Source organism: Equus asinus, chromosome 4, assembly GCF_041296235.1.
Source record: "Equus asinus isolate D_3611 breed Donkey chromosome 4, EquAss-T2T_v2, whole genome shotgun sequence".
NCBI lineage: Eukaryota > Metazoa > Chordata > Mammalia > Perissodactyla > Equidae > Equus > Equus asinus.
Window position 1 is genome coordinate 86,116,672 of NC_091793.1, and position 15,980 is coordinate 86,132,651.

The 15,980-nt window shown below is 35.8% G+C and overlaps 1 protein-coding gene across 2 annotated transcripts in view; it reads left to right on the forward strand.

Moving 5' to 3' along the window:
• Window positions 1-10,351, forward strand: part of KYNU (kynureninase) — a 111,297-nt gene extending 100,946 nt beyond the window's left edge. For both annotated transcript variants that reach the window (XM_014852159.3, XM_014852160.3), the window contains exons 13-14: window positions 5,686-5,916; window positions 7,297-10,351. In XM_014852159.3, coding sequence (XP_014707645.2) covers window positions 5,686-5,916; window positions 7,297-7,422 — 357 coding nt within the window. In that variant the 3' untranslated portion in view covers window positions 7,423-10,351. The remainder of the gene's footprint in view (window positions 1-5,685; window positions 5,917-7,296) is intronic.
• The last annotated feature ends 5,629 nt before the right edge of the window (window positions 10,352-15,980 follow it).

The window sequence follows — 15,980 nt, forward strand, 5'->3', positions numbered from 1 at the left end:
CCCATACCTTTGCCTTTTTCTTTACCTGATTGTGACATGTTGTAGTACTATCTTTCTCTGCTATACAGCAAGATTATAAGTGTGCACGTGCATGACCAGTGGGCAAAGGGCAGTGTTCTCCTTTAGGTCAGTGACCCTGGGCAAACTGTCACTTTTTAATTTATTTCTCCAGCCCCTACCACAGTGCATGGCACATTGTGGGCCCTTAAGAAATGTTGAATGGAACTGACCTGGGGAGATGTATTTTTAGTTCCACTTAGAATTTGTGTGAACTTGAAGAAGTTATTTAATCTTCTGTTGGTCTCTCTATATACAAAAAGAAGGATACAATATTTAATTCTTGATTAATTCACTCATTCAGCATTTGTTTATTAAGAAAGTGCTATGTGCCAGACCTTGTGATTACTCGGAACTCTGTTGCTTCTAGTTAGTTCTGTGAGTCAATGCACTAACAAAATGCCATGTGACAAAACTATAGGAAACCTTACTTTAAGGGGGAAAAAAGCAAACTATGAATAGTCAGAGTAAACCAAAGATTGAGCAACATTTTCTCATGAGGTAGGATGGATTTTTTTTAACTAGAGTTTCTACACCTTTATATCCGTGTATAATCTCTACTGTTACTGGCTCAATATTTTTCTTCATAGTTCATTCATATTTTTACTTAAAGTTAATCTCACCCTAAATAATAAGATCCAAGTAATCAATTTATTTTTCTAGATATGTATATCTATCTATCTGTTTATTTCTATATATCTAGGTACTTATCTATATCTATCTATCTAACTAAGTATTTGGATAGTAATTTCAGGTTGAGACTAAATTTATTTAAATATATAGTTAATAACTATATACAATTTAATAATATTAATAAAATATATTTTATATACCTACATTTAAATGAAATATATTTTAAGTAAATATACATATATAGCTCTAATAGCGATTTTAAATATATAGCTATTCAAATAAAAGTTTGCTTTTTTTTTAAAGCCTCTTCGAATAATCTAGTTTATAATATTTTAGGAAATTCTGTTGTGGAGTATTCCATTATGAGTGACTGAATAAAAACTTCCAAAATCTCTTCTAAACCTAATATTCTAGGATTCTGTGAACACTTGTAGCAGTTTCTCATTTTGGCCACTGGACGGCAGCGTCAAGTTCACTGTTTGTATACAAATTCGCCACCAATGGCAATCAACTCACTTCATTCCATTCCAATTTAAAGAACACCTACTCAGTTTGACCACTAGATGGAGCTTGTGCTGTTTTCACTTTTGGCGGATCTCTTTTTTTTTTTTTTTTTTTTTTTTTTAAAGTTGAAACAGGACCCAGTGATAAGATTTTTCAGGCAGTGATACATTTCTTTGAAAGTTTTTCTTTTTGCTGGGGGTGGGGGAAGAATCTGCTTAGCAATTCAGATAATGATATTTGAATTGTTTTTGTAATATCCATTCAGAGACACACTTCTGTTAAACATTAAAACAAAAGAAAGTTTTGCTTACTCTGCAAGTTTAAACCAGGGAGAAGGTGAGTTTCAACATGAAAGAAAGGCACCAAGGCATACCTCCGAAAGAACTAGTACTGAAAGTTATTTCCTCTGTGGTTCCTTATCTTTGCAAATGACTTCTCAGCCATATCAGAGATTTTCTCTCAGACTCTCTCACCTTACAGCGTGCCCTACAGAGGGCTGCCTGTTCTTCCAGCGTTCAGCCCTGCTGCCATGGGAAGAGTCAGATTCTTATTTTCCCTCCCACGAGGTTCCTACCACACTGTATTATAGTCACCTAGACAAGGTTTTTATTCTCAGCTGGAATCTGAAGTCTGATTTATCTTTTCGTTTAATATCTAAACTTAAACCTAGCAAAGGACCCTGAAAGCCACGAGAAGAGGGGTATACACTTGTCTGGAGCTTCTTATCACTTGTGTATTTCTCTAGAGTCCCTTGGAAATACCTTACTTATGTCATTCACTGTTGAGGCTGTGTTCTAAGTAACTTTAGGTTAATCAAATCTTATATTGAAGAAAGTGTTTTCCAAAATTCTTCCTCCACATTATAATTTTCAAAATTCTGAAATTGCAAAATAATTCATTTCATTGTTTCCCATTCTCTCACTGTTAAAATCTTCTACTTTCTAGATGTTTCTGAGTTTGCCATGTGAACAAACATCAGTGAGTTAAACATGTTGGTACTTACCCTCTTTGTTTAAAAGTTATTGCATATAAGAGATAGGTCATTGAAGTTTGAATAATTGAAAGAAAGAAATACATGAATCAAACTACCTTTCTCTGTCGTCTCTACTTCCCTTTTGAAAAATTTTCTATATAGTCAAATACCAACTGGGGGAAAGATTCTATACTTACGAATCAATGTACATGGTTATGAGCTCAGATTTGCAATACGAGTTTTTTAAAAAGATTAATATGGTTTGTTTACAATTACATGTGCATTGGATTGATGCCATTCAGAATAACACCTTATAATCAGTTTCAAACTGTCTTTTCTTTATACTGTTGCCTTTAATCACTTACACAATAATTTTTAAAATATTGTGGATCAAGGGAAAGAACACTAGGGTAGGAACCAGGAGGCAAATACTCCATCCCTCATGGGGACACTGACTGTGACCTTAAATGAGTGACAACTACTCTTGAATTTACTTGCCTCAATTTTTAAATGAAGATATTGGGACCAGATTACTTCAGAGGTCCTCTCAATTTTCCAAGTACTAACTTGAAATTAAACAATACTTACACTGTGTTTTGAAAGTCCTATTTGTAGGTGGCAATCAGTAGACAATTTTTAGACCCATTCAGTACAAGAATAATCATCTTCAAAATACAAAATTAGAGCATTCAATTAAAGTACACATCAAGTCAGAAGAAATGTACAAAGTGTTTCCTTAGGAAGTATTAGGGAGCCAATGCTTTGCTCTCGTTTTACTCAGTAAGAAAAAAAACAGGTCATTGAATCTTTGCCAAAAGTTCTGTTGTAAACTGAATATTTTCAAACTATACTTTTCATATCTCTAATTTTGAGAAATTGTCCTTTTTCAGTACAGAATGCATAGGAATAATAAGAAACAAAAAAGAGGATACTTATTCTAGTTCCCTGTCAACTCCTATTAGCTCCTCAATTTTTTTTTTGGTGAGGAAGATTGTCCCTGAGCTAGTTTCTGTGCCAATCTTCCTCTATTTTATGTGGGATACCACCACAGCGTGGCTTGATGAGTGATGCTAGGTCTGTGCCCAGGATCTACACCTGCAAACTCTGCACCCCCGAAGTAGAATGCATGAACTTAACCACTACACCACCAGGCTGGCCCCTCAATATTTTTATGTGAGGCCTCAGAAGAGACTTCACACTCTGTGAGAAGAATGTAAGAGTATCTCAGAATTCAGCTGCCCTTACTGTGGTTATAATGTGGAAAATAGCTTTATATTTAAAAGTTATTTTATTATTAACAAAGAGTAACAGTATGTTACAATTGAGATATTGGCATTAAAAAAAAAATTGGCTTCTAGTTATGAAAAGAAATCCGCAAGAGCAAAACCTTCTTTAAAACAAAATTATAAACTTAAGTAATATTCCCCAAAGTCTTACCAACGTATGAATACAAATGAAATATCGTTAAAAGTACTACTTCACACATTGCTCCTATCTGCATCTTCTGGGGCCCTTAACAAAATCAGAACATTTCCCAGAATTATTTACTAATGAAATTTTCCTTGAATTATTATTGATCCCTAAAGAGAAGCCTGAAAAGCTTTCCTCTCCTATTCTTCTATTCCGAACCTGACAGTCAAACCCCTCGCTGGTGGGCTGCATCTTGCCTGTCCTGCTCCTGCCCTGGGTGAGAATGTGGGCTCTTGGACCGGGCTCTCTTGAGTCATCATTGTGTCAGATCCACTTACATTTTGTTTTACACCAGGAAAGGAAAAAATGGCTTCTACCCAACTCCAGGATACGGGGGTTTCCTGAGGCCTCCAGCAGTACTGTGGGCACTGCCAATCTCAGACGCTGTCTGAAACAGAGACATCAGCTTCAACCTGCTGCTGAGCCTCCTTCCAGGCTGCAGACATAGTCTGTGAGGTCTGCTTGGGGAGAAAGACAGATGCTCTTCTGTCCTCTGTTTCTCCTCTCTTCTTTAGAAGCTATTACCTTCAATGCAATGCCCATCCTCTCCTTTAGCCAAATCCACAGCCTCCATGCAAATGCAGGTCAAGAAAATCTATGACCGAATGGTTTGAGCCCCATTAGTATGCCTACCCACACATGCCACAGGCAGATACAGAAATAACTATTTTCATAGACTTCACAAAGTCTAGCTATCACTAAATGACCCCATCTTTGCTTTGTGGCATAACACGACACAGAAAAGGGACATTTAGAGGCATGTCAGTGCATCATGTTCTGTTTGCAGTTCATTCAATTCTTATACGTAGGATATATTTTTAAACTCTACTTGACCTTAAGAGATAAGCTAGCAAACATATCTGTTCTGACCTCTAATGTTCCAGCACCAGTTATTGTGTGCCCTTGTCACTCATCTTACTATAAGACACCTCAGGCAGCAAATAGCACCAGTGTTGGAGTTTAACAGGAAAAAAAAAATGATGAAAGAAGAAAGAAAGCCCAATGCTTCAGTATTAATAAATGTATTACCTAACATTTTTTGCTTCCTTATCCTATAAAACTTAGCAATATTTTTTAACTGTTTGTTTTGTTACTATTAAACTAGAAGAGATGAATTGGCAAGGCAATTATAAATAGTATTAGTAACACTGCCTTCCACATATGCAGCATGTTTAGCTTTTTTCTGCTGTTTTGTGGATCAAACAAACTTTACATTGGAATAGAAGAAAGCCTTCTTGATTATGGATGGTATATGATAGTTTTGAGGAAATGTTTGAATTTTATGATATTTAAGTACATTTATTAAAGTATGTTTTATCTATACTAATTATGCTAAGCTAATTTAAAATAACTCCGAAGGAACGTTTTTGTTGCTGTCAGTGCCATCAAGTGAATTCCAACTCCTAGTAAACCTGTATATAGCAGAGTGGAACCCTGTCCGGTCTTTTTGCGCCATCCTCTTGCCTTCTGGCACTGTATCAGACAATGCTCCAGTGCTATTTATAAGGTTTTCATGGCCAGTGTTTTTGGAAGTGGGTGCCAGGTCCTTCTTCCTAGTCTGTCTTAGTCAGGAAGCTCCACTGAAACCTGTCCACCATGGGTGACCCTGCTGGTATTTGAAATCCCAGTGGCATAGCTTTCAGCATCACAGCAACACACAGTCACCGCAGTGTGACAATCAACAGATGGGTGGTGTGATTCCTGAACAGGAGATGAACCTGGGCCGTGGCGATGATAGCACCAAATCTCAACCACTAGACCACCAGGGCTGGCTAAACAAACACTATATTAACTTACTTTTTTCTTCTTTTGCAAGTATTGTTTATTGACATTTGTATAGTTTTTCTGTCATGGAAACTCTGCATTCAGTTTTTCATGGCAAAGCATTTAAAAGAGGACATGTTTTTACAAAAAGATGATCTAAAATGGGTTGTTCGTTGCAAAGGTCAAAAGTAGGCATTTCCTCTTTTATGTGTGACTTACAGTTAATTTTTGCTTCTTTGTAAATCAGCAAGACACTGTTGATCTGATTGTTTCTCATTCTGAAGATCTTTAGGCAAGCAACTATGAAAGCATTGAGGAGAAAATCTATTTTGCTAACTGGTTATCTGGAATATATGATCAAGCACTACTATAGCAAAGACAAAGCAGACACCAGGAAACCTATCGTGAGCATCATTACTCCATCCCGTATAGAGGAGCGCGGCTGCCAGCTAACACTAACATTTTCTGCTCCAATGACATATGTATTCCAAAACCTAGAAAAGAGAGGAGTGGTTGTAAGTATCCCTCTTGCTTCGCTACCAGGTTTGTCGGTGGCTTGCATAGTTGGCGTAAACTTTGGGTTCTGTGGTTTATTCACTGCTGCATGTTATTTCACATCGATCAGTCAGGGAGGGTAAATTAACTGCCACCTGAGTACTCAGTACTATGCTAATTTAAGGACCTAGAGATGTGTCATTTGTGATAAAACACAAGAAAACACAAATTTTGGATATAAGACACAGTGTTATGTGATTTATTCGTTCTTTTCTTTACAGTTTGAACAGAAAGAATGGTTTCATCATAATCAATTAGGACATGTTTTCACTAGTTTTTACTAGTGAAAGCCCCAATATATATTTATTGAGTAGGTAAAATCAATATAGTGGAGGGGGAAAAAGAAGGCAGTTTTATTTAGTTGTTTGATTGAACTAAGTCAAAAAAGGTCTGCAGACATATCTCAGGAACGTTAACATTGTATGGAATAAATTTCTTTAGCTGCTAGCCCTAAGTAGTCTTCTTAGTCTCTTGAAGAGAACTAATAAGTGCCAATGGAATAATTTCAGGAAAAAATGGTAACAATGTCTCTATTTCCAGTGATAATGTAATTTAGGAACTGCTTCATTCGTGCAGTCCTCCAAAACTGTAGGAGTAGTCACCCCAGATTCCAGAGACATAAATCAGAATGTCAGCATTTCAAATTAAGATCTACTGTTTCCAAGCTGTGTGCTCCTGGGAAAATTGGTGGACAGCTATTGGCTTGAGATTTCTCAGCTGTATTTTGGGTGCAAAACTATTGAGCTCAAAAAGTTGTTATGGGAGTTAAATGGACCAGCGTATGTAAACTATTTGCTATGTTGCTGAACCTACAGTGGGTATTTCTTAAAGATAGTCACGGGCATCTTCAGGCTAGGCCAAATTATCTGGCCTGTTTTCTATTTCATGACATTTTGGCATTCCCAGGGGTGTAGACGACTCCTTACCTGCAAGATTAGGGATTAGAGAACTAAATATAAGGATAATTGACTAAAACTCTCCAGATCACTGTGAGGTTCTCATTCACTTAAATATGTCCGAGATTCCAGTCTCTCCAGTGTCTCCCCACAAATAGATGTGTATGTGATCTACTGAATGTTTAAAGGAGATGACTGCTGAGTGGACTTCAGGAAAGGACATTGGATATTCATGTAACAATCCATTAATATTTAACTTACTCATAAGAAGAGAGTTTCAAATAATATAGAAACATTATGTTTTACTCAAAGTGATACAAATTTGCTTATCTATTAAGTTTTGGGAAAATCCCATGACAGCTTTATGTAAGTTTATCTTGAATGTAAATTTTTATTATGTGAATAATGCTAACATTATCGTGGCTTCCTTTTTTGCCCCCACAGTGTGACAAGCGGGAACCAGATGGCATCCGAGTAGCTCCAGTTCCTCTCTACAATTCCTTCCATGATGTCTACAAATTTATCAATCTGCTCATTTCTGTACTTGACTCTGCAGAAACGAAAGAGTAGCTGTGTTTTCTAGAACAGCTTAAGTAAATAATACTGAAAGTTGCTGTGGCTATTTTATTATTATTCAAATTTTAATTATTGAAAGCATTTCAAAACTGACTTCACATAACTGGCAATGAATTGTATATTTTACAGAAAAATCTATTATAATTTTTTAAGCATCTGTGGCCCTGAGGAGTCCACATAGCTGCCCAATTTCTCACTGTTTGGTGGATTAAAGTCTTCTTTGGTCCCAGTATTATGTACACAGTCTTGGTAGCTGTCACGTTTCACAGTCAGTGAAACGCTGTTGTTGGTTTAATTTATAATTTGACTGATAACTTCATAATATGTGGAAATTTTGTATTGATTTGGGGAATATTACTTTAGCTTTAATTTACTGAAGTTTCTTATCAGCACTATAGTTGAACAGTTTGGTATATGTATGATTTTACCATGTTCATCCAATTCCAATCTAAGGAACAGGAATACATTTTCTAGGGAAGTGGCTTTCAAATATTTTTGGCCACAATCCACACTAAGAAATATATTTAATATCGGAGACCAGTATTTATTTCATCAATTCTAATACACAATTTTTTATCATATTTTAGCATCTGTGAAAGAAGAAGTATCTTTCAATTTTCAATCAACAGCTCCTTACCATTGCCATTGGCCATTTTTTCACGTTACTATCTCTGACATTAGCATGGTGCTCACAGTAAATAGATAGCATCTTAGATCCAATTTTTTAAAAAAAGGTGTATGTAGCTAAAACAAAAGTTTCATAAAGTATTTGCCTGTGCTCTGATATTTATTATTCTATTTTATCTCACTACAACAAATCTTGGTTGAAACTCGTTAAATTGATTTTTCCACTCACTCTTGGGTCCTAATCCATTTTTCAAGAATACCTTTTATTTAATGTTATCATAATCTCTTGGTTTTTTTAATGGGAGTTTTCACTGATAAGACTTTAAAATAGTGAAATAAATCACCCCAAGATACTTGCAATTGAAGATTAAAATTAGGAAATTAGTACTTCATCTCTCAACCTCTGTCCCGAATCTATGACCTTTCTTATCTGCTAAGAAGCCTACAGTTAGGCTCAGCGTGTTGAACTTCCTTAGTTTCAGCTGTTGATGTCAAAATCACTATTCATGAATTTGCAAAATATTCTGTTTTTGTACATAAGCAGCAAGGAAGAGTGACTACGTCATAATTATTGCCTCTGATGAAACCAATTTCAATGAAGTAAACTTCGACAACCACTTTGGATGGTGGAGTTAAATAAAAAGATGCAGAACTTCAACACCAACACCAGTAACTACTGATATTTATCAAGTACTTGCCATGACCATGTATTGTGCTACTCTATTTATATGTTAGCTCACTTAACTGAGTGTTTGCATAATTGCTATAGCAAAACTTCCCACTCCAACTTTTGACAAAACTCATCTTCATAGATGGAAAAGTTCTCAAAACCTTAAAACTTGACTATACAGGACTACATGTAGAAGGAATCGAATTTTTTTTCCCCTTTTGGTGAGGAGGATTGGCCCTGACCTAACATCTGTTGCCAACCTTCCTGTATTTTTTTATGTGGGATGCTGCCACAGTGTGGCTTGACAAGCAGTGCTAGGTCTGCACCCAGGATCCCAACCCAAAACTCCAGGCCACCAAGGTGGACTGCGTGACCTCAACCACTACGCCACCAGGCCAGCCCCAGCAGGAAGCATTTTTGAACCTCATAATGGTAAACAAAACAGACGTGGTTTCAGCTCTCATGGAACATGCAGTTTAGGGCAAGAAACAGTTAACGTAGAAACACCCAAGTAAATATACAATTAGAAACAATGACTTCTATGAAAGACAAACAGATTATCCTATGAAAGAAAAATCTCAGGAGTCATAATTAGATGGTAGAGTTAGGGAAGGTGTATGAAGATTCTTATAAGTTTAAATTATAAAATATTTCATGCTAATCACATTAAAATTACATCAAATTATATATACAAACCATTCAAAGCATGATCAGCACTGTGACCTTGTCACCCAGGTTAAGAAACAGAGCATTAGAAGCTCCCTTTCTCCCAGCTTGCATGCCCCTGTCTCCCCAAATCTAGAGATAATCACCAAAGCATATTTTGTGCTAATCATTCCCTTATTTCTTTAAAGTTCTACACCTGTGTATGTACCCATAAGAGCGTATTAGCTAATTATGCCTGTATGTGAACTTTATATAAATGTGATAATGCTGTATATATTTTTCTGCTTCTTTTGCTCAGCATCGTATTTTTTGAGAATCATCCATTTGTTGCATATAGCTTTTCATTTATTTTCATTGCTGCTTAGTGTTCTATTATATAATTGGAGTTATTCACTCTGCTAGTGAACATTTAAGTTCTTCCAAATATTTTTAATACTGCAACAATGCTGCTATTGATAATCTTGGTACACAAGTTCCAAAGTTAGTCTAGGACATAGAACTGTAAAAATGCTGGGTCAGGGGGCACACACACGTGTTCAACGTTACTATGTAATATCAAACTCTTTTCAAAAGTGGTTGTACCAGTTTCCACTCCATCCAGTAGGAAATGAGAATTCCCTGGCTCCAAATCCTTGCCAATAGTAACTACTGATTGTCTCTGTCATGTATGTGTGTTAAAATAACCAGAGGGATTATTAAAATAACAGAGAATAAGTGTAAAGCCTCCACACAAGTAAAAGGAAAAAAACCAGAATGAGGACACACACACACACACACACACACACACACTGCAGATTATGCTTCTGAAACCAACCTTAATCTGTGGGTTAAGCCAAGATTAGAATTTTATCTGCCTCTTATATGCTTGCCCAGCATTTTCCGTTTCCATGGTCTCCTTTATTCCCTCCTTCACAGGTTTTTCCTGGTGAGCATTCCTTCAATAAAACATCATTATCCAAATCTCTGTCTCAAGCTCTGTTTCTAGGGGACTCAATCTAAGAGAGTATTTCCTTTATCTAGTCTTAATAATCATAAGTATTTTGTGTTCTATATCTAATACCTGATGAATTTACAGCTCTGCTTCTGTTGGTTTTCACATACAATGTCTTGTTTCCTTGTGTATGTTTAATTGTTAACTTGAACTGCTCATTTATCTTGACCCTTTTGGAATCCTTTGACAACTGAGTTAAAGTGTGTTTTTCCAAAGACATTCTTGTTTGCTTTTGCCAGTTGGCCAGGGTCTCTTCTGACACAAGAACATTTAAAATTTTTGTTTTCAGATGAATAGTTTGTATTTCAGATGAGTTCACGTTTTCACACGAAGAGCATGAAACTGATAATGTGAATCCATGCGAGGGCCAATTTATAGTTACCAATTTTCAGAAAACATTAATTTTTCTTGTTGACCCTGTCTGTATTCTTTGGTTGTCAGCATTATGTAGGGCTCTCCTGTCAGCTTATTTATCTTGGCCAGTCCTAGGCTTGATCCATGTCCCATTCAGTTATCAACACTGAAGTTCAGTGGCCAGGATTTGGCAGAAAATCTTAGAATGAAAGTCGTGCTTTGATCCCAAGTGTACTTTGATCCTTGCTTCCTTCCCAGGTTCCTGCTTTTATTTTGGAGTTCTGAGAATTTCTTACTTTTGGGCCATGTCATTTTAAAAGGCTTTTTGTTGTTGTTGTTTTTAATTGTTTTCTGGTGTCTAATCCCCCACAACATGCTAAACTGCCAGGAAATGTTTTATGACTGAAAACAAAAAATATTGTGTACTTACAGTTTTCGTAAGTAGAATATGTGAAAAATGAAATATGCTTTCTCAATAACTCATGTACATTTATATAAATAACAGTTCTTTTCTAGTGATGCCCTTGGGAGCTATTGTAATACATAGGGCTGTTTGTTTAACAGTAAGTTATACTTACTATACAAAACTGAACAGAGAAAAGCCTGGGTGTGAGTCAATAACTTAATTGCAAATTAAAGAAATGAATTTTTCTACAGCTATTTTCTACTCAATAACTTACTACTTACTCTTGAGTGCGAAACTATATGGGTTTACATTTAAATTGTGCTATGTCTTTGTTTCATAAACTGAAGTTGCTAGAATATTGATTTTTAAGTAAACGGATTTTTGCATGACCTTAGGAAAGAAACTGGCAAACACCCTGGAAGCATCACATCGTAAAGCATACATGGAAATCAATAGATTAGGGCACCCTGTTACTGAGATGATGGAGTTGATGCTTGTGTGGGCCATTAGCAGCTACATTATGTTTTTGGGAAAGATACATGATATGTTCCCTGCCCTCTAGTAATGTTATTATTATTATTATTTTGAGGAAGATTAGCCCTGAGGTAACATCTGCTGCCAATCCTCCTCTTTTTGCTGAGGAAGACTGGCCCTTAGCTAACATCCATGCCCATCTTCCTCTACTTTATATGTGGGATGTCTGCCACAGCATGGCTTACCAAGCAGTGCTATGTCCACCCCCAGGATCCCACCCAGCGAACCCCAGGTCGCCAAAGCAGAATGCATGAATTTAACTGCTGTGCCACTGGGCTGGCCCCTAGTAATATTATTTTTAATCTCAGCAAGATGTAGTCTCAAAGAACGAAATAATAAAGAGGATCATTATGACCTAATGGATTTAAACATTTCTGACGCATCTTTGTTTTATTGCAATTATTATTTTTGTGAACACTCTAGTTTTCCAATTTTTGACTCTTTAAGGTGGCTCCTGAGTCCTTTTGACATTACCTCAACTGTTTTTTGATAGCTTCATTTCTTTAGTTTTGACGAGATGTAGGCTTAGCTTGTAATATACATCAAATTTGACATCAGTGATTTCTCTGAGAATATTCAGTTCCTTTTCGAAGAAAACAGTGTTTAGAAACCATAATCTTAACAGTAAGAGTGCTCATTATAATTGGGTTGATCGTCGTTTCCAGCACTTTCAGTTAACAGAGTTAGGAAATACAGGTTTTTAAAGAAAAATTATGTCTTTACTTCATATTCATATTTTAAATTTAATTTAGGATAACAGGATGTTTTAATTGAACTTAATTGATTTTATATTTATATCTCATGCTGAAAATTTTGGTTCTAGTAGTATTAATTACTGGTTTTATCAGATATGATATATACTACCATTATCATATGTATATATATAGTTTTAGAATTAATAATATGAAAGCTATTATGAACAATCTGATTAGAACAGCTTAAGATTATTTTGAAGATTTTTTTTCCTAGTCCTTAGAATACATCTCACCAGGAATAGAAAGTCAAATTACTGTGCTTTAAAGCCACTTGTAGTAACTTTTCTCTGTATGGTTACACCACCAAATTACATACATGCTTAGGTTTGGTACTTTGGAAATTTTTTTCAATCCTTACAAATATCTTTTTAAATTTTAAAATTCATTTCAGAATTGTGTAAGACAGATAATTTCAACTTCAAATCTTCAAAGCAAGATATACTCGAAAAGTCCAGATTCTGCTCCCACCTCTTCACCGTCATCCCTCCCACTATCTATGCATGTATTTTTCATGTTTTGGTTTATTTTTCTGTTTATATATATATATATATATATATATATATAAAGTAATAGAAGAAATGTCTATATATAAAATATAAAATATAGGTAAATATATATATGTGTGTGGTGTGTGTGTGTATGTATATATACACACACACACATTTCTCTCCTTTCTTAGATATAAGAAATAGAATAGCATATTATAAATACTTTCTTCCACTATAGAAAAACATTTCTTTATAGAAAATTACAGTTAATCCTTAAGGAAAGAATAATAATTAGAAAATAGTTGTTTTCAACTCAACTGAATAATTGATTCAGGAAAAGATCAAACTTCAAAGAAAGGTTGATGAGAAGCTACATAGTGAGAGCATCTGATTGTTGCCCTCTAAACTCTGATCAGCACTAGTTCCACTAAAGCTGGAACAACCTGTCTACATCCCTGATGTGATGAAATATGAGGTAGACAGCATTTCTTATGTGGAATAATCAGGAAATAATAAATCTGAATTCAATCAAGCTTTTAGGCTATTTTCCAGTCTATAAAACCATGAGGAATAGAGAAATAAGTTAAATGACCCTCAAAAGAAGCAAATATAGGGCATTCTACGTGGTAGCTCATCGAGTTTCTTCAATAAGTCAATGGTGTGAATAAAATAGGGAACACGTGAGGGAGAAGGGACCATCCTGAATTTTTATGAGACTGAAGAGACATAACAAGCAAATGTAACATATGGACTTAGTTTGGATCTTGATTCAAAGACCAAATATAAAAATATATACATTGAAAACATTTGAATGACAAGGATTTTTATTCAGTTTTTTAGCTGTGATAACTGTACTATAGATATAAGCAGATATTTTTACTTCTAGATATATATACCAAGTACATAGGAATGAAACGATATGAAGTCTGGAATTTGCTTTAAAATTCATCTGCCAAAAAAAAAAAACATGATGACAGACAAGTTACCACAAACTGTGGCTTAAAACAACAGGCATTTATTAACTCACAATTCTGTAGGTTAGAAATTCAACATGTATCTCATTAGACCAAACTCAAGGTTGTGGCAGGGTACATTCCTTTCTGAAGGTTCTAGAAGAAAATCCATTTCCTTGCCTTTTGCAGCTTCTAGAGGCTGTCCATATTCTCTGGCTCTGGTCCCCTTCCTCCTTCTTCAAAGCTAGCAATGTTGCAGCTCTCTGGTCATTCTCTCATAGTGACAGATTCCTCTGACTCTACTCTTATGACTCCCTCTCCTCTTTTAAGGGCCTTTGTGATTACATTGGAATCAATTAGGTAATCCTGGAGTATCTCCCTCTCTTACAGCCAATAGATTAGCGACCTTATTCCATCTGCTATCATAATTCCCCTCTCCCGTATACTGTAAAATACTCAGGTGTCTGAAGCTTAGGATGTGGACATCTTTGGAGCCTATTATTCTTCCTATCATTGGAAGAAAGGATGAGTGGAAGGAAGGAAAGAAGGAAGATAGGAAAGAAGAAAAGAAGGAAGGAAGAAGAAAAAAGTATGACAAAATCTTGATAAGCTTTAAAACCAAGTGATAATATTTGGGATTCTCTGTACTTTTGTTAATGCTTGAAAATTAAGAAAAAAACAATAAATGATATCTTAGACAAGAATCCAGGATACTTGCCTCAAAAGCCATAATTTCAATCACATCATGTGTGCGATCTTTCCCACCACATATCCTCATGAAGGAAACATCCCTTCTGCCTCTACATGTCTAAAAATTGTGTTTATAATTTCCTTATGATGGATTTTGAAAGGAATATTATATTTGTGTATGTATCTTTTTTCCCTACCTTAATGTAACTTGCTTAATGACGTGGTTAATGTTTTGTTTTTCTTTGTATGCCCCTCAGTTCTTACCTCTGTGCTGAATATATAGTTAGCCCATTATAAGCAGATAGTTAATGAGAAATGTGCAATTCTAACACATCATGCATGTTGTTCACATTTATCTTGAGGCCACTCCTGTGACCTTTGTCTCCAAAGAGTAGCTGATAAAGGATCCTTTACTGTTGAATTTGTTCAGACCTGAGCTCATTAGAATATGTCAGAAACATATAAAATATTTAGAACAGGGCTGGCCCCTTGGCATAGCGGTTAAGTTCACACGATCTGCTTTGGTGGCCCAGGGTTCACCAATTCAGATCCCAGGAGCAGACCTATGCACCACTTATTAAGCTATGCTGCGGCAGGTGTCCCACATATAAAATAGAGGAAGACGGGCACAGATGTTAGCTCAGGGCCAATCTTCCTCAAAAAAAAATTTTTTAGAGTACCCAGCTTAGATAGATACCAGTTTTCCATAGGTAGAAACTCAATTTTTATCCTTTCGTCCAATTTGGAGGTAGTTCTAAATTTCTCAGAATCAAGGTCATCTAACATACTGGTTATGTGTTTACCATCTCATTGCAGCTTCTTTTCCTTAAAAGGACATCAAAGACCCTCTCCCAGGGCCCTACCTAGGACCAAAGTTGAGACTGACTTAACTGTCCTAAGTCAGATGAGAATAATGCTTTAAAGTATGACTTCTCATGAATGACAAGCTAACTAGCATTGGATTCCTGGGCCCCAGTTGAAATTTCGATTGCATATACTCACAATATTATTTTAGGTGAAAAGAACTTCATTTTTGTGCCAATATTTACTAAACAGAGGTCTTAATTTTCTCTTTCCAAGTATGTAGGAGCTTCACTTCATGCAGCTCTCCATGCATTCTATTGTGTTAAAACAGCAAGCTTGTCAAGAATGGAGACATTGCAATGATATATGCCGAGTCTGTGGGAGACATTTTCTCTATGGGTTAAAGTAAGTAGTTGGATCAAAGTCAGGACATCGATGCTACAGCTGGTCTGGGAAAAAATGGCAATTAAGAGGAAAAAAAAGAACAGAAAGAGAGAATCACAGACAGTCTTTTTTTAGAAGGCAACAACAGAACCAGACTGTTTGAAACGGGTAACTGACTCCAAATGTCACATTTTTCACTGAATTCTAAATAATATTGCCTTTTTATAACT